At 50.9% G+C, this 17,359-nt stretch overlaps 5 protein-coding genes across 5 annotated transcripts; 3 read left to right on the top strand and 2 right to left on the bottom strand.

The window, feature by feature from the left end:
• Window positions 1-1,024: 1,024 nt before the first annotated feature.
• On the top strand, window positions 1,025-5,022 carry HO133_004763 (uncharacterized protein; the record flags this gene model as incomplete). Its single annotated transcript, XM_037295677.1, has 5 exons — window positions 1,025-1,264; window positions 1,323-1,792; window positions 1,960-3,025; window positions 3,239-3,747; window positions 4,071-5,022. The coding sequence occupies 5 exons, from the start codon at window positions 1,025-1,027 to the stop codon at window positions 5,020-5,022; spliced, it is 3,237 nt and encodes a 1,078-aa protein (XP_037157678.1).
• A 264-nt stretch (window positions 5,023-5,286) lies between these two features.
• On the top strand, window positions 5,287-6,045 carry HO133_004762 (uncharacterized protein; the record flags this gene model as incomplete). The annotated part of the gene is made up of 2 exons (XM_037295676.1): window positions 5,287-5,751; window positions 5,782-6,045. 2 exons carry the CDS (start codon window positions 5,287-5,289, stop codon window positions 6,043-6,045), a joined length of 729 nt encoding a protein of 242 aa, XP_037157677.1.
• A 343-nt stretch (window positions 6,046-6,388) lies between these two features.
• On the bottom strand, window positions 6,389-8,297 carry HO133_004761 (uncharacterized protein; the record flags this gene model as incomplete). Its single annotated transcript, XM_037295675.1, has 8 exons — window positions 6,389-6,942; window positions 6,992-7,266; window positions 7,314-7,630; window positions 7,681-7,842; window positions 7,892-7,927; window positions 7,981-8,000; window positions 8,060-8,144; window positions 8,196-8,297. 8 exons carry the CDS (start codon window positions 8,295-8,297, stop codon window positions 6,389-6,391), a joined length of 1,551 nt encoding a protein of 516 aa, XP_037157676.1.
• Window positions 8,298-10,620: 2,323 nt separating this feature from the next.
• Window positions 10,621-14,063, top strand: HO133_004760 (uncharacterized protein; the record flags this gene model as incomplete). The annotated part of the gene is made up of 4 exons (XM_037295674.1): window positions 10,621-10,972; window positions 11,249-12,948; window positions 13,003-13,296; window positions 13,356-14,063. 4 exons carry the CDS (start codon window positions 10,621-10,623, stop codon window positions 14,061-14,063), a joined length of 3,054 nt encoding a protein of 1,017 aa, XP_037157675.1.
• Window positions 14,064-14,863: 800 nt separating this feature from the next.
• On the bottom strand, window positions 14,864-16,871 carry HO133_004759 (uncharacterized protein; the record flags this gene model as incomplete). Its single annotated transcript, XM_037295673.1, has 5 exons — window positions 14,864-15,139; window positions 15,203-15,360; window positions 15,414-16,370; window positions 16,453-16,767; window positions 16,829-16,871. 5 exons carry the CDS (start codon window positions 16,869-16,871, stop codon window positions 14,864-14,866), a joined length of 1,749 nt encoding a protein of 582 aa, XP_037157674.1.
• Window positions 16,872-17,359: the final 488 nt, after the last annotated feature.

Here is a 17,359-nt window from a genome sequence, read left to right as displayed (position 1 = left end):
CACTCAATTGACAGAGCTAACTGAGTACTGTCCATGCGACCTCCGTGGGTGTCCTCCCATAAGTCTTCGCTTCGGGCTGGAGAACGACCAAGACGACCAATGACGAGCCGATGCCTGAGTCCGGCTAGGCATAATGTCGCAAGAATGATAAGTTTCTTGGAGCGACGCCGACTCGATGGGTCTTTTGGATCGTTGCTGGGTTGAGGTTCAAGAACGACGCCAGATATTGATGTTGAGGTCATTAGGTAAGGAGACCTTGCGGACCTTCATGTCAGATATGTTATACTTGGGTCTCTTCTCATTTGCTCGGTGATATTATGCTTACAGACTCTGCGCTACGATACAACAGAGACGGAGCATGAACAGGAATATTTCCCGTCTGTCTTAGGAAAAACCATTGGGACAGGACTACCATTTTAGACCCAAGACCGCCAAGTAGCCACCCAACGCCAGACCACCGGCGAGGCTCGTTGGTCTCATGGAAGGAAAGTTCTATACTCAGCGGCGCAAAGTCAATGACTAGTACGGTATCACATAAAGATTATAGATTATTTACGTAGTCAATTGAATCCACGAAATTATTATACTCGTTGCACCATTCCTCTCCTTGGCATTTAGCAAAGATTTTGTTGAAGAAAAGAATGGTAGCTTGGCGGCTATGTAGGCCGAGCGCGTCTAAAGTACTTTATCTGCATGGTGATGTCGACATGTCGTCGCCTGCGGCCAGGACTCATTCCGATAGAACTAGGACCCATCGGCAGTTGAGTTTGCCCCTAAAGTTGGCCTCCGAAAGTCGGGATCATGACCCCTCAGTGGCATGACACTTTGTACAGCTGTTAACCTCTTTTCTTATTTGATGTGTTTTTGGTTTGTTTCCTCGGAACATACAAGTATTCAATGGACTGCTAGTACACTCAGGATATAATCGCCTCTTTCTTGTACATCCCTTACTTGCTTCACTGTGATCCTATATTTCATACATCAGTTGGTGTACTTCTTCTGAAGCCGTCAAAGTGGTCCAGCCATGGCGCCCACAGCAACAGCAGACTCCATGGTAGATGGAAACATACCGGTTGAAGAGGAAGATCTGATAATTTCCGATGACCTCCTACGCCTCAGAGCTGCAGATAAGATACAAGTGCCATTACTGTGCTTCCCAAAGTCTGAACAAGGTACTATTGACTACGAAAAGTTTACAGGCAAGGATATAGATCGATTCGTGGATCAGGCAGCAAAGTACTATATGAGATGCGGATTACATCCTGTGAGTGAGGCAATCGGGCATGTCCTGCTTTCAGCGTGTGGCTTATGGAGGATCCCAGACCAAGAGCAGCCATGAGACACCTCCAGTGATCGCCCTGCTAGGTCCCACAGACCTTGCGTACATAATCACATTCTTTGCGCTTGCCAGGTTAGGCTACACATCGCTATGCCTCTCGCCTCGACTCGCACCCAACGCATGCGAGAAGCTGATACGAGAAACGGGTGGAGTTGCGATAATACCGGGGAAAACCACACAAATCGCCTCCCTTGTCGCCCACACACAAGAGCTCGTAAAAATTGAGAGGATGAATTTGATATCCCGAGAAGATTTTGATAAGCCAGCATCAAAGGAGCCACAATTTCAGCGCCAGAATGTAGACCGGAAGGCGGAGAAAGAATGGACTCTAGGTATTCTGCACTCGTCCGGCTCGACTGGGCTGCCTAAACCAATCTATCTTCCCCATCGACGTCTCATGATGAAGATACCTGCACCGAAGGGGCAGACCGAGTTCACTACTTTTCCTTTCTTGTAAGCCACATCTCTGAGTTCTCTCTTCCTCGTCGAGACTGTTTTTGATTCGCGAGACATGTTGAAGGAACGAATTACCCATTCTGCCACCCATTCCATTTCTTAAACATGTCTTATTACTCGAATCTTTGTCCACCAATGGGAGTGCTGACTTCGAAATGTGCTAGTCACGGATATGGGAGCTGGGTAGTAGTTCATGGCATGATGGATAGGAAGACGGTTTACATGTACAATCCTAGCTTACCCGTGACGGCGGACTATGTTATCAAAGTACTCCATCATGTCAAGCCCGATATACTGCATGTGGTGCCATACACAATGGAGCTTCTCGCCCAGACTGAGAGGGGAGTTGATGCAATGAAAACTTGTAAAAGGGTGATTTTCTCTGGGAGTGGCGCTCCCGATGATCTGGGAAATGATCTGGTTGCAAAAGGCGTCAACGTAGAAACACTATGGGGTGCAACAGAAATCGGTAGCCTTGGTACCTCGTCCAACCGTGCCCCAGGGGATAATTCGTGGGACTATATTCGGATACCACCGCCTGTGGCGAAGTACATATGGATGAAGCCTTTGGGAGACGATACATATGAATGCATATACCTACACGGATTGGAAGCGCTTGTTGTTTCCAATTCTGACGATCCACCGAAGTCGTTCCACTCAAAAGACATATTTGTCAAACACCCAGAATTGGATGCTTGGAAACATGTTGGTCGTTTGGATGATCGTCTGACCTTGATCAACGGCGAGAAAATTCTCTCCTTACCAATAGAAGGCCGAATCCGACATGATCCGCTCATCAGAGAGTGCTGTATCTTCGGCACTGGAAAGTCGATACCTGGTATCTTCGTTTTCAAAAACGACGAGTCGAGGGATATGCCTGACGAAGGATTTATCAACGCTATTTGGCCTACTATACAAAAGGTTAATGCTCAAACTGAGAGCTTCTCACAGATCAGTAAGGAAACCATAGTGCCTTTTGGAGCCGAGGTCGATTACCCGAAGACAGACAAAGAATCGATCAAGCGCTCGCAAATCTATCGTGTTTTTGCTAAAGATATGGAACTCATGTACGATAGGCTCGAATATACTGGGACTGGCACCTTGCAGCTCGATATACCTGCGATGGAGGATTGGATCATGAAGACGTTCAGGGAAACTCTAAGCGTGCAAATTTCAAGTCCCCAAGACGACTTTTTCGCCGCTGGGGTCAACAGTCTAACAGCGATACAAGTACGTACATTCCCGAGTCAGTCCTCCCTATTTGGTATTCAATTTCCACAAGCCATTTCTTCGGAGGAGAAAGCCCTTCCAAGTCGCTGGAATTGTCCTAAGACTAGAATCACAACCATGTCCCAGGACCAAAAGGCTTTCTACCTTTAAAAATCATCTGGTTTCTCGGTTCCATAGCTGTAAAGAGAGACGCTGACTCCGGAATCTGAGCAGATGAGGGGCCTGATACTGAAAGATCTCGATCTTGGTGGCAACCACAGGAAACTCGGTCAAAATGTGATCTATGATACCGCGAATGTGGCTGGTCTGGCAAGATACCTCGATGCGCTCAGGGTTGATGACCTAACGCCGGAGGATGATGAAAATGAGATTGAGGAAATGGAGGCCATGATCAAAAAATACTCGACATTCCAAAAGCATGTTTCGGGCTCATCGCCCGCTCCTGAAGGCCATATCGTTGTCCTCACAGGCTCTACTGGATCTTTGGGAACACACATTCTGGCCTTACTTCTCACCCGGCCTGATGTGCACAACGTATACTGCTTGGTCAGGGGCGAGAATCCTCAGGAAAGGGTCCTGGAGGCTTTGCGACAAAGGAACCTGAGCATACCAGATACAAAATTCCCAGTCGCTTTGACTAGTGATCTAAGTAAAAAAGATCTTGGCCTGTCACCAGACATGTTTAACAAGTTACAAAGCGAGACTACGACCATCATCCACAGGTATGTTTCCTCCCCTGGTTGTGCTCCCAAGACTTGTCCAATGACGCGCTTTTGTATCATGTAACCGGGGGGGGGAGGCTTGTCTCGATTGTGCTCTTTGATCTCTTGATAGACAGAGCCTCTGCCTCACGTTGGGCTCTTTGGACTTGGTTCAAGCCGCGACCTTGTGGCATAAACAAAAATCATTCCTGCGATGTGTTCCTTAGACTTGTCCTGCGAAGCGTGCTGGTATTGCCAATAGGGATTTCCCCTCGGGTTGTGCCCTTCTGATATCACTCTGCTTTGGGTTTGGAAAAGAGCATGCTGACTTCGAAATTCTCAAGCGCATGGGCCGTGAATTTCAGTTTAGGCATTCGCAGCTTTGAAGAACAGCATATCAAAGGGGTCCACAACCTTGCCCAATTCTCTCTTTCCGTCTCGACTCCCGCACCGGCTCATTTCTTCTTCTGCTCCTCCATCGCCACCGCCCTAGGAACTTCTACACCTGCCATCATCCCAGAGACACCCATCTTTGATCTCAAAGCCGCGCTTCCTCAAGGCTACGCACGCTCTAAGCTCGTCAGCGAGCGCATAATTTGTAACGCAGCTGGAGATGCGGGTGCTTTGACACGCATACTACGCATCGGTCAGATTGTCGGCGATGGGAAAATGGGGCTGTGGAACGATACCGAAGCAATACCACTGATAATTCGCTCGGCGCTCACGCTGAAAGCGCTACCAGCTCTTAATGAGACCGAGTCCTGGCTACCCGTCGACACCCTAGCAACCATCATCCTCGACCTTGCAGGCATTTCTACCGGCACTATCCCAGTTTCCGACTCTGAGACAGATCTGGTCTACAATCTTGAGAGTCCTCACACCTTCTCCTGGACCAGCTCCCTCCTCCCTGAACTGCAACGCTCAGGCCTCGAATTTTCGACGGTTCCTGTCGTCGAATGGTTACAGAAGCTGCGAGAGTATGAGAAGAACGGTGGGGACCCGGAGCGAAACCCCGCTGTTAAGCTGATTGATCACTTCGAAAGCATGTATGGAAAGGAGAAGACCGGGGATGTCAAATTTGAGATCGAGACTGCGGTGAAGCATAGCCCGGCCTTGAGAGAGACACCAAGGCTAGTCGAAGACGGATATATTAGAAAATTCGTGAAAGCTTGGTTGGAGAAGTGGAAAGGGGAAGGGAAAGGTCTACAAGTTGAAAGCTCTGGAAAATTCGTGAAAGCTTGGTTGGAGAAGTGGAAAGGGGAAGGGAAAGGTCTACAAGTTGAAAGCTCTGGGTAGAGAGGCAACCCATTGTAATTATTGAGTAAAACATGCCCGTACTTAAGCTCTTGTCTGTAAGAATGAATGAGGGTGAACATAATCACCTAGGATTCCAACACAGCGTGAAGAAAGTGTCCAACCCTCAAACACAGTGAAGCAATATAGCGGCTTCATTCCGCGATTATCAGTCTACAGTGATGGCACCCACCAGCATAAAAGGTACCTCCTCCACAATCTCCTCTCCACACCTCTCCGGTCTCCAGAACCAAAAATAAATCGATCATGGCCCACAAAGCCATCTCCATCTCCATCTCCCTCTCCCTCTCAAAAGCACCCCGCCGCATCCTCCCCTCCCTCTCCCTCTCCCACTCCCAACCCAGAGCGCCTACATCCTCAAGCTACCCCATCAACCCACCCCGCCCGTCCTCCTTTCCCACAACGCAACCGCACGGCAAACTCCACAACGGACAACTCCGACTCCAGCCTCAGCCCCGGACCCGAAGCCGCACCTTCACAACCGGCCGCCCGCGACGCGCCGCCAAGGCCGAAGCGGCAGAGATCTCGCTGGATGAGTACCACAGGATATCCGACCGGTACATCGACGGTCTGGTCGCGCAGCTAGAGGAGATGCAAGAGGAGCGGGAAGAGGTGGATGTGGAATATTCCGTCCGTGCCCCACCCCCCCCCCCCGACTTCTCTCCCGGCACTTTCACTTCCCCCACTACTGGTCCTACTCTACGTACGTACGTACGTACTGACGTCCATCCCATCACCCAGGCCGGCGTATTGACCTTGCTCTTCCCGCCCCACGGCACCTACGTCCTCAACAAGCAGCCGCCGAACAAGCAGATCTGGCTCAGCAGTCCGGTGTCCGGGCCCAAGCGATACGATTGGGTCGTGCGCGGTGCGGACGGTGACGGGGCGGAGAAGGGGGAGTGGGTGTATTTGCGGGATGGGAGTACGTTGAGCGGGTTGCTGGAGGAGGAGGTTGGTGTTGCGCCCGGGGAGGGGGAGGGGGAGGGGGAGGGAGACGGGTTGTGATTGGGGAGAGATGGGTGAGGATGTTGGGAGGGGCTTTTGGTGGTGGGTGTTCCAATAGGGGGAAAGGAGTTGACTTTGGTACTGCGGTTTAGCGGCATGGAGAGGCATACCCATTGCATTGCGAGAGGCGTTGGTTACTTACTTACTTGCATTCAGGCATGTGGATAAGGGTTCAAGGTCACTGTGGAGCCTCCGGCGATGAACTATGGGTAGAGGATAGAATTCGGCATCTTGTATAGCTTTACATTCTATGCGAAGCATGCAGTCAATGCCAAATGTATACACATTACTCCACAGCCCTCCAGCACACCGCATCTATTCCGCTCCAGCCTTTGATCCTACCCTACGTCTCAATCAAGTCCTCATTCTGTTCCCCATCCGTCTGCTGCTGTCCGTGCTCTCCATCCTGCTCCTCATTATCCCTCGTGTCTTTGTTCCCTCTCTTACCCTTACCACTGCGTTGGTAGAACTCATCTAGGATCTTCTTCGGAATACGATTCAGCAACTCCTTGGGGTATATACGCAGCAAACTCCATGCTAGGTCGATAGACTCGTATATTGTGCGTGACTCGTAGGCAGATTGGGAGATGAAAGTACGTTCGAATTTGTCAAGGAATTCGAGGGAGAGCTTGTCTTCGGAGGAAAGAGCTTCTTCACCAACGACTGCTTTCATAGATGCTGCGTCTCGGCCGATGGCATATTTGGCGTAGAGTTGGTTGGAGACATCGCCGTGGTCTTTGCGGGTATGGCCTTCGCCGATGGCGGATTTCATGAGACGGGAGAGGGACGGGAGGACGTTGATGGGTGGGTAGACACCTTTGTTGTGGAGTTGACGGTCGATGAAGATCTGACCTTCGGTGATATAGCCAGTAAGATCAGGAATGGGATGTGTAATATCTGCAAGGGAAGTCAGCTTCTTCCGAAAAGGAGACATTGCCTGCCATACCGTCGTTGGGCATAGTCAGGATCGGAATTTGGGTGATTGACCCATTGCGACCTTCAACACGACCAGCACGCTCGTAGATTGTGGACAAGTCAGTGTACATGTAACCTGGGTATCCACGCCGACCTGGCACTTCTTCTCTTGCTGCCGAGACTTCGCGAAGAGCATCACAGTACGCTGTTAGATCTGTGAGGATGACCAGGACGTGCTTTTCTAATTGGTAGGCGTAGTATTCCGCAGTTGTTAGGGCGAGACGAGGGGTGATGATACGTTCGATACTGCCACTGTAAGCACAAATGCAAGCTGCAGAGCAAAGGAATCTTACGTAGGATCATTTGCTAAGTTCAAGAATAATGTGACTCTCTCCATACTTCCATTCTCCTCAAAATCTCTTGTGAAGAATCGACTTGTCTCCATATTGACACCCATAGCCGCAAAGACAATGGAGAAGTTCTCCTCATGACCATCGTGGACGTCCTTTGTAGGCTTGTTGACCAAGCCAGCTTGACGACATATCTGCGCGGCGATTTCGTTGTGCGGTAGACCGGCAGCGGAGAAGATAGGTATCTTTTGCCCGCGGGCAATCGAATTCATCGTGTCTATTGCTGATATTCCTGTTGCAATCATCTCTTCTGGGTAGACCTGGCTGCCTGTCAGCTTGGGATATCGTGTTAGGTGTGTTACAAACGTACTCGGGAGTAGGGATTGATCGGACTGCCGTTAATGTCAAGGTAATCTTCCGCAAGCACCTTGGGCCCTTTATCAATGGCTCTGCCTGATCCATCGAAGATGCGCCCCAGCATGTCCTCAGACACTCCGATCTTGAGATTGTGCCCAGTAAATTCTACTTTGGTCTACTGACTGTCAGCGGTGTGCTCGACAGTCTACAGAGTCTTCTCTGACCTTCTTGACATCGATACCGGAGGTGCCTTCAAACACCTATCTAGGATCAGCACTGAGGAAAGCCTCCACGTAGCTTCAAGGCGGATTACTTGGACAACGGCTCGATTCCCTGATCACACGCAGCGTCAGCCCACTCTAGTTGCGAGGCACAGGTGGGAGGGGTTGTACCTCGAGCTTCCAGCACCTGTCCCGATCTCTCTGAGCCATCTGGTAGGGTCAAGGAGACGATCTCGTTGTATCTAGGAAATTTGACCTGACGCATTCATATCAGCTAATGTTCCTAGAATTCAGCTCGCGGTCCTACATTATCTAGAATGACCAAAGGTCCATTGACACCTCCAATTGTATTGTAGCGGATTCGAGGGTGGATAGTAGTCATGCGGGGGTCCTGCACTTCGTTCGCCATTGTAGATGGCGCCTTGAGGAATAGAAGTCCACAATGAACTTGTGATGTGAGCGGAAAAGGCTGTGAAGTTTGTGTCCAAGTTGTCCCAATCTATTGTCCCTCTGCCTTCAAGCTGTAGTGTTTCAAAGGATCACGGAGGGTCTCCGCGGTTGCTGCTCTAGCTCGCCAAGCCGATGTGTTTTCTCAATTCCTAAGGTACAGCTGATAACTCTAGCCACACTTGGGGGCATGTCGCTAAGTCACAGCTCAATTGCCAAGAAACAATCTCTACGCAGTGCTCCCATGCGGATTTGGCGAAGTACGAGAGCTTAGAGCGAATGTCCATCGAGCTAATCCTACGTACTATGCCGTTGTATGCACTGGATTGTTGCATGTAGTCAAATCGTGGTATCTGGCTTACGGAGCTTCCTGCTACATACATGCAAAAGAAAAAAAGACTACTCAAAAACGGAGCTTGTCTCGCCGTAACCCAGAATCTTAACACCATCGTTCACATACCTTGGCCAACGATGGCGTGGACAGCAGGCTAATTGGAGCCTTAACAGGATGTGGGACGTCGATGCAACACAGCAGAGATCTCAACCATGCAGATCCTTGTACTATGAAATGGCACTGGTTGGTGAATGCACGCCTTTGTTTCGGACGCCTCCTCCCACCTACCTTGTCCTGTTCTTTCAAAGACCTGAAGTCAGAGCTTTTCTCTCCTCTCCGTGTTAGCTTAGCTCAGGGTATTGTGTACGTGTCACTCTATGGAGAAGGAGTATGAAGCTCGAGCTTCTCTCTTTAAAGGCGTAGAGTCGAACAGGCCATGTGAGGTGACCTAATAGCAATCCATGTTAGCCCATGGATCATTTCGTCTTTGATGTTGATGACAAGCAGCACTTTGTAGAAAAGGTTCTCGATCAGACTTCCAAGGAAAGCATAATTGAATGCGCACATGATTCTGGCGGCTTAATAGGTTCGTGCACCAGTTCGCGTGAAAACTGCGAATGTGGATTGTGTTTCATCATGAAAGAACCAAGTGTAGGGAAGGAGAGCTACCGTGATGCAGCTTACTTTGAGTGGTAGTGGTGGAGAGGATCGATGGTACGAGTACACCTCACGTAGATGAATTGTCGAGCTTGCGAATCTGGCGGAGTCGGGCATTCGCCTAAGAGCTGTGATAAATTAGCCACCAATCCTGCAACAGCGTGGTTGATAGCAGCATGGATGTGAATGCTTGATGGTCAGACAAATATACTGGCAAGTAGCAGACGCCCGGCGAAGGGCATCCGACAGATTGGTCTCTTCAAGGTCGACTCAGGTGGGAAAAGAAGACTTTTATATTGTTGTCATCGTTCCAACATGTGTAGTATGTAAGGAAGCGTAAAGAGTTCTCATCATTACATACCTCAAGCAGGAAGACATATCCATCGGATCAAACAAGGAAAACAATGATTCGAGCAATGTGGGTTGGACAGAAAGATGTTTCGTGGAGGTGCCCGGCTCTGATATTATTTTGCTATCTAGCGCATTAGTGGAAGACTAGTACCAGAAGAGCTTAGTGGATAGTTCTTGGCCAATGGCCAGTGCCCGAAGAGATGAGCTCGAGCCTCGATGAGGAAGCAGGTGCACTATTTGGAGTCACTGCTGACGACTCGGAGTCCTTTTGACTGGTCGTGATACCTTGAATTTCGCTTTGGCTGACTTTTCTTGCCCTCTTTACCCTCGCTTTTCTGGAAAATCAAACGCTCATTGGTGGAAATCTGAGCGTAATCCCGCCATTCTGTCGCAATCAGAGAGCGTGACTCGGACAGACCGCGAAAGAGACGAAGAGGTCAACTGAAGTGTGACAGAATCGGAGATTGAAGCGAGGCTGGTGGGGCGAGACGTTTGGGCCTTTGCGAGCTGCACTGTAACATTCAACCATCCAACCAGTCACCTGCCGCCTCGAGCTCGACTGCGGCAACCTTTCATACCTGCGCCTCGTTTGCAATAACACATTTCCAGCACAGTGGACGCGCCGGCGACCTTATGAATTTCCGGCTGACCGAGTCATCATGTTGACACACTCACGGCGATCTTCAAGAAAGCTCTAGGATTCCCATTCGCGGGAAGGAAACAAGAGACACACTAAGGCCTTACTGGAGCATAATCATAAGAGATCGTCACGTCTTGCGAAGGAAGTCATACAAACCCAACCGACAAACCCTTGTCCTGTCCAGACCGTGACTGTGTGAGAGGCTTCCACCAGTTGCCCGGTCTCGCGTGAAGCAAACGCCTTCCGACATATCCTTCAAGTATCACAAACCTGCACCCTCGTTCCCTTCCCACTATGGCACAAATGGCCATGGCACCATCGTTTACTACACACCCTGGCATGGGCGGCCACCCTGGCGTTGCTCATGGCGGACAGCCAATGGCCCATGGACACCCTTCGAATCAAGGTGTACCCGGAGGGCAACAGCCTGGAGTCTCGATGGGGCAGCAAATACATCCAGGTATCACAGGGCCGGGAGGGCCTCAAGTCAGCCAGGCGGGACCTATGATGGGCGGAATGATGCAGGGTGGCGGACCGCCAAGTGTATCTGGGGTTGGACCAAGCCAGCACGCATTGTCTCACTTGAATCCACACCAAGGACAGATGTATGCGCAGCAGCAGCAGCAGCAACAGCAGCAACAGCACATGCAACTCTGTAAGTTACAGGTTCCTTTTCCGTCATGATTGTACGATTTTTACCTCGGCCTTGGATGATCATCACCGCTTGAGCAACCCCAACTGCGCTCGTGGTGCTGTTTGCTCGATGTCCAATCAGCATGCATATCTCCGCCCAAGCTTCGCATCAGTCTAAGGATCATTCTCCAGATACAATCTATCTAAACTACTCAAGTTCCCACCTTGTTCCGCTACATGTAATTGTCAGCATCATACGACAACGACTTATTTCTCTTCGCTGACAGATTATTCTCAGTAGCCAACAATCCACAACTCGCCGCACAGCATCATGCACAAGCACAAGCCCAGGCTGCAGCTCAACAGCAAGCCTCGCAGCAACAGGCCCAACAACAACAGCGTATTCTACAGCATCGGATGTTGATGCAGCAACAGCAGCAAAATGGAATGGTTCCCAATAATGGCAATCAGGCCATGAACCAGCAGCAGTTCCTTCAGAACAATGCCGCCGCCATGCGCGGCGTGCCCCTACCTGCCCACCTACAACAAGCCCAGCAGCAAACTCACCAGAACGCACAAATGCGGGCACACCAAGCACAACAGGCTCAGTTGCAAGCTCAGGCTCAGGCTCAGGCTCAAGCTCAAGCTCAAGCTCAGGCTCAAGCTCAAGCCCAAGCCCAACACAACGCGCAGCAACAAGCTGCAGCTCAACAGCATCAGCAGCAGCAACAACAACAACAACAGCAGCAGCAGCAGAACGCCCAGCAGAATGCCCAGCAACAAGCTCAGCAACAAGCTCAGCAGCACCAACAGGCACAAATGCAACAACTCGCTTTACAGCAAGCCAATCAAGCGGCAACTACGCAAGGCCAACAAGCTCCGCAGCCGCAAATGACCGTTCAGCCTCAGGCACCAACTGGGCCTGACCCTGCTGCTGCTGCGGCGGCGGCACAACAACAGCAGCAGCACATTCAAATGCAGCGACAAGCACAACATGCGGCGCAACAGCAGCAGCAACAACAGCAACAGCAGCAGACGCAACAGCAGCAACAGCAACAGCAACAGCAACAGCAGCAACAGCAGCAACAGCAGCAACAGCAGCAACAGCAGCAACAGACGCAACAGACGCAACAGCAGCAGCAACAACAACAGCAGCAGCAGCAGCAGCAACAGCAACAACAACAACAAACTCAAGCTGCCCAAAACCAGGCTGCTCAGCAGCAACGGGAGCAGCAACAGCAAGCTCAGCAACAACAGCAAGCTCAACAGCAACAGCAAGCTGCTCAACAACAGCAAGCTGCTCAACAACAGCAAGCTGCGCAACAGCAACAGCAAGCTGCTCAACAACAACAGCAAGCTGCCCAACAACAACAACAACAGTTGCAGCAGCAGCAACAGCAGAATCAACAAAGTCAACAGCACACGCCTAATCCGCAACAGCAGCAGCAAGCTCAACAGCAACATGCCCAGCAGCAGCAAGCGCAGCATCAAGCCCAGATGCATCAGCAGCAACAACAACAACAACAACAACAAGCTGCTCAAGCTGCAGCTGCAGCCATGGGCCAGAATCGTACGAACCACATGAGCACGAGTGGTATCCTGAAGCTTCTCAGTTTTGCCGATCATCTCAGCCAAAGTTCCGAAAGCCCTAGCCCAAGGTCTCAGCTGAATGGACGACTGGATGAAACTCACCAAACCCAAATGCAGACCCGCAAGCAGGCTAATGATCTTGCATACTGGCACTCGTTCGTAGACAGCTTCTTCTCTCAAAAGGGTGTGCTCAGACAATCATTATGGTCATCAGAAACTAAAGAAGGCAAGCAATTCGAGCTATCAACGCCGAGTTTGCCAAGATACTACTGGGCGTATTTCAACAGTGGGATTACAAATATCCAGATGACATTTTCAAATGCTATCGAGAAGAATCTGCCTGGTGTAGGCCATTCTGTCGAAAGCCCCAAGTCAAGCTTCGTGTACTGGTTCACAAACGGCCATCAGGTATCTTAATGTTCTATCACAGCTTTTTTTGAATGCACGACTGACCTAGCATAGCTTGTTTTCCAGGGTAGTCTCAGGTGTCAATTTGACCAGAATTGGAAAATCGACCTTCTAGAACTGATCACGGTTGAGCACAACGAATACGTGCCTCGGCAGCAGCTACTTCAAAGCGCTGCAGAGTCTCCAGATATTAAGCAGTCCCCCAACACCAGCAAGGCTTCTGGAAAACGAGCTCAGCTACAACGGCAAAAGCAACAGCACGCTCAAGACCAGCCAGCGCCAAGGCCAGTACCATCGTCAATGGTGACAGAATACGGCATGACTAAAGGTGCCCAAACATATCTCGAAGTAAGTGACTGCAAGAGCTCCTACTATCGCACTCTAGACTCACCAAACCACCCTATCAGTTGGCAGAAACCCTTTCAATCATGGCCAACCTCTTCTCCTTCGCTCAACACCACGACCACCTCTCCGCCTCTGACGCCCTTGCCCAATACTGCACAAACATCTCCGCCCAACAACACCAACAACACCAACAGCAACACCAGCAGCAGCAGCTGCTGCAACAACAACAACAACAACAACAACAACACCAGCAGCAGCAGCAGCACCAACACCAACTACAACAACAAAATCAACATGCGCAATTCAACCCTCAACTCCACCACCCAGGCCAGCAACAACACAGTTTGAATCCCCAGTTGCAACAACCTGCTCACTTCCTGTCCCCCGCCCAAGCCGCTCACCTCGCTCTTCCTGGCCAAATTAATACGAATCCCACCGCCTCTCCCGCCACTCTTTCCAACCATCCTACCCCCTCCATGCAAAATCTCGCACTCCAAAACTCGATGGGAGGTCCCACCAGTGTCGGAATGGCTCATCAAGCCTCTCATCAGGGTACCAATCCGAGCAATGCCGGTACGCCCGCTGGTGGGAGTGCGACTGCGAGTCCCAATGTTACGGGAAAGAGGAGGCGACCTAGTGGTGCGCAGGGCAAGGGTGAGATGGGAGAAGAGGTGACGGAGATCAACGGCGTTGGTGGAAGTGGAGGGCAACTAGGCGCGAAAGTGAAAGCCAGTCCGAACGTCAGAGGCAAACGGCAGAAGAATGGATGACGCAGAGAGAGAGAGACTGGGGCAGACCGATGGGGACAAGGCAGGATACGGGTACTAGGGGAGGCTTATCTTCACGATTCAGCGACGGCGTTTATGAGAGGTGGCGGAGAGGGAGTCATGCCTTGCTTCTGGGTTGGCTTAACGGAGTAATGGGGTTATGACAGGAGCGAGGTATCTTTTTCGGGTGGACAGGGCGAGATCGTCTAACAGCTAGTAGCAGCGCCTGGATATAGATATGCTACCGCGAGAATCCTCATTGGATATCTTCGCCTTGACTCTGTATCTATACGCAACAACAATGGACTAAAGGTTCAATATGCAATCACTTCTTGGATGAAATCTCTATATGGGTGTGGGTTATGTACGAGGAAAGGCTCCGAAGTGGTGTGATAGCTACACCAGAGAAGCCATATTTTCCCAGCCAAATTCCTATAAGCAGGAAGAGTTCTATCTGATGGCCCGGCTCGCAGACATGGCGTTTCTTCAACATGAAAAGCCTCGCGCAACGGTAACCACGCCCCCGTTGCCACGGTTCAGCAGCGCCACGGATGACCCCGAAAAAGTTGGTCGCGCATCTTTTGAGAAGAGAGGCACATCGCAGTCATTGCCGTCTTGAGTCTCGATATGCCAGGGCCAAATCCAGTGAAAACGTAACCTCGAGCTTTCACGTCAATGAATAAATGTATGTAAACGTATGCTGCCGGGTGGTGTATCACGTTTCGTCATAGTCATCAAGCATTCATTGTTCACGCATGTTTCGAATTTCGTACGTGTCACGCATGTCGATATCACGCATCACGTCACGAGCCTGGAGGACCTTGAGCTTGGGGGTTTTGCTGGCCTTGATTCTGGGCTTGATAGCTAGAATACCACAGAGCGACATAGTTCTCATAGCCGCCATACGCTGCATAGGGATCCGCTCCTCCACCAGGGCCGCCGGCTTGTTGTTGCTGCTGGGGGCTCTGTTGGTTACCATACGGCTGCTGATACTGCTGCTGGGGTTGGGAGAAGTGTGGGTCGTTGTTGTATTGGTTTTGGTAATCTGGGGGTCGACCGCGGCCGCCATTCTTCTCTTGCTGTGGAAAAGAATCAGAGGAGTGACTGGGTTATAGAGAGGTAAGGAGGATGAGGAGGCTTACCACTGCGTGGACTTTCTCCATGATGGCGTTCTTCGCTCGCTCGATGGAGTCTCGCGAGCCCACGAGCCCGATCTCGCGTTCGAAGTCTTGTCCAGCGGCTGGGGAGACGTTAATCTTGCAGCCCGTCGTATTTTGCATGTCCTTGATCGTTTCGCCCCCTACAGAAAACGGTTAGCGGTCGCAGATGTCCTGTAAGGTATACGATACGCACCTTTGCCAATAATCATGCCAACCGCCTCCGATGGCACGGAGATTCTATCGTTGATCTTCTCGCCTTCTCCCCCACCAAATGCAGGTCCAGCTCGGTCACGAGGATCGCCACCTTTTGCAGCCAGACTCTTTGTATCACTCTCTACAATCTCCATTATGAGCTCCTTCGCCATAGCTGCTGCTTGTGGCGTACCAATGAGATTCACTGGGCGCAGACCGTTTACGCTCTTTTCCTCTCCCACGATATTGACATGGCATGTGCTTCGCTCTTGCAAATCGCGAATTGTCTCTCCTCCCCTTCCTATGATTAGGCCGACAGTGCGATTGGGTACCATGATCTGCGAGGTATCTTCTCCAGGCCGGAGAGCGGGCTGCTGCGCTCCTGCGACCTTTGGCATGCTTCCTCCCACGTTCATGTTGCGATCCGGGGGCGGAGGTGCTCTGCCACTTGCTGAAGGACCATTGCCATTTTCTTCAATGATGCGGAATATCTCGACCTTTGCATTTTCTCGCGCCGCACGGCTGCCAGTAATCTTACATTGGCGCATTGGCCCGCTTTCCTCGGGGCCAGTGATGAATTGTACTCTGGTCGAAGTATCTGCCTCCACACGTCTCAAGTTCTCTCCCTGACGGCCAATAATAAGACCGACTAGATTCGATTCTATAGGAATTGTCTCCACACCTTCATCACCTGCGCGGCCAGGTCCACCGAAGCCTCGTCCCGGGGGTGGACTAAATCGAGAGGCAGGAGTTGGGCCGCCGAAGCCCGGAGAAAATGATCTCTCACGTCCGTATTGCAGAGCTATCTGTCGTCGTGGTTCATCGCGACGCTCGTCACGGTACGGGTTATGGCCGTCCCGAAAGCCATCTCGTGGTATACGGCCTGGAGATCTTGAACGCGATCGCGAGGGTCTATAGTAGCGTCCGGCTAATCGAGGATCGTTGTCACGGTTTGGTGCTAGAAAAGACAAGCCTCTGTTAGCCTCCTGGGCACGCCATATCAAATCCATCTTGAAGAGAGGAGGAGATTGTAAACTCACTGTCACCACCGCGCAGACCAGTTTGGGAACCCCCTTTTTCTGCGGCGATACTACGCGCTCTGGTGACAGCATCTGCTAGGCTAACCGAGCCTGAATGGACAGGTTTGACATTGCTTATATCGATGCTGCCTGAATTGCTTGGTTTCGGAAGCGCATATGGGGTTGCTCCTGGTGGAGCGCCTGGTGGAGGACCTGCTTGAGGGTACGGCGGAGGGTAAGCTTGAGGAGGATGCTGTTGTGGAGGAGCTTGATGAAGCGGAGGATGCTGAGGCGGAGGTTGCGATTGGGTCGGAGTTCCTCCAGGGCGTTGTGCTGCTGTTATATTTGCTGTCAGACCTAAGGGGTAGTAGCATGTCAAAGCGCCCAGAAAGCTCACCTAAGGCCGCCAGGATTTGTGAGATATTTGGCGGTTCCGACATAGTTACGAGTGACTAGGACGCTGAAAGCTGTGAAGAGAGGAGAGTATCAAAACAGATCCGGTCACCTATGCAGATTGCAGGGCTTCATGCTGAAGAACTGAGTACTGGTGTGGGGCAAGATGAATGGAGTATGATGGAATGTAAAGGTAAAAATTACCAAACTTGCGTAGAGCTCAGAATATTCGTGTAAGTAAAAGTGATATGCCTCTAGAGAGTAGACCGAGAACCTGACGATTGGACGAAAACCAAAATCGCCGGCCGCAAACAAGTGCCAAGACGCGACGCGGGTATCGGAACGCGCCTGTCGCCGTTAGCGTCTGAGGAGTGATGCCCATCTTCAACAACACTGGAAGTTTTGATCATCTTTATCCTCCTTGCGCTCAAATGTTGTCCTTCAGTACATTTCTCATCAAGCAAAATTAAAATGACTCACGCAGTCGTTAACTTTGAACACTGCCACTCTTAAACTACGTATTTTCCATCCAATT

Source organism: Letharia lupina (genome assembly GCF_014066315.1).
Source record: "Letharia lupina isolate WasteWater1 chromosome Unknown contig_2, whole genome shotgun sequence".
Lineage (NCBI taxonomy): Eukaryota > Fungi > Ascomycota > Lecanoromycetes > Lecanorales > Parmeliaceae > Letharia > Letharia lupina.
The sequence above is the reverse complement of the archived record's forward strand: the minus strand, read 5'-3'. Positions and strand labels throughout refer to the sequence as shown.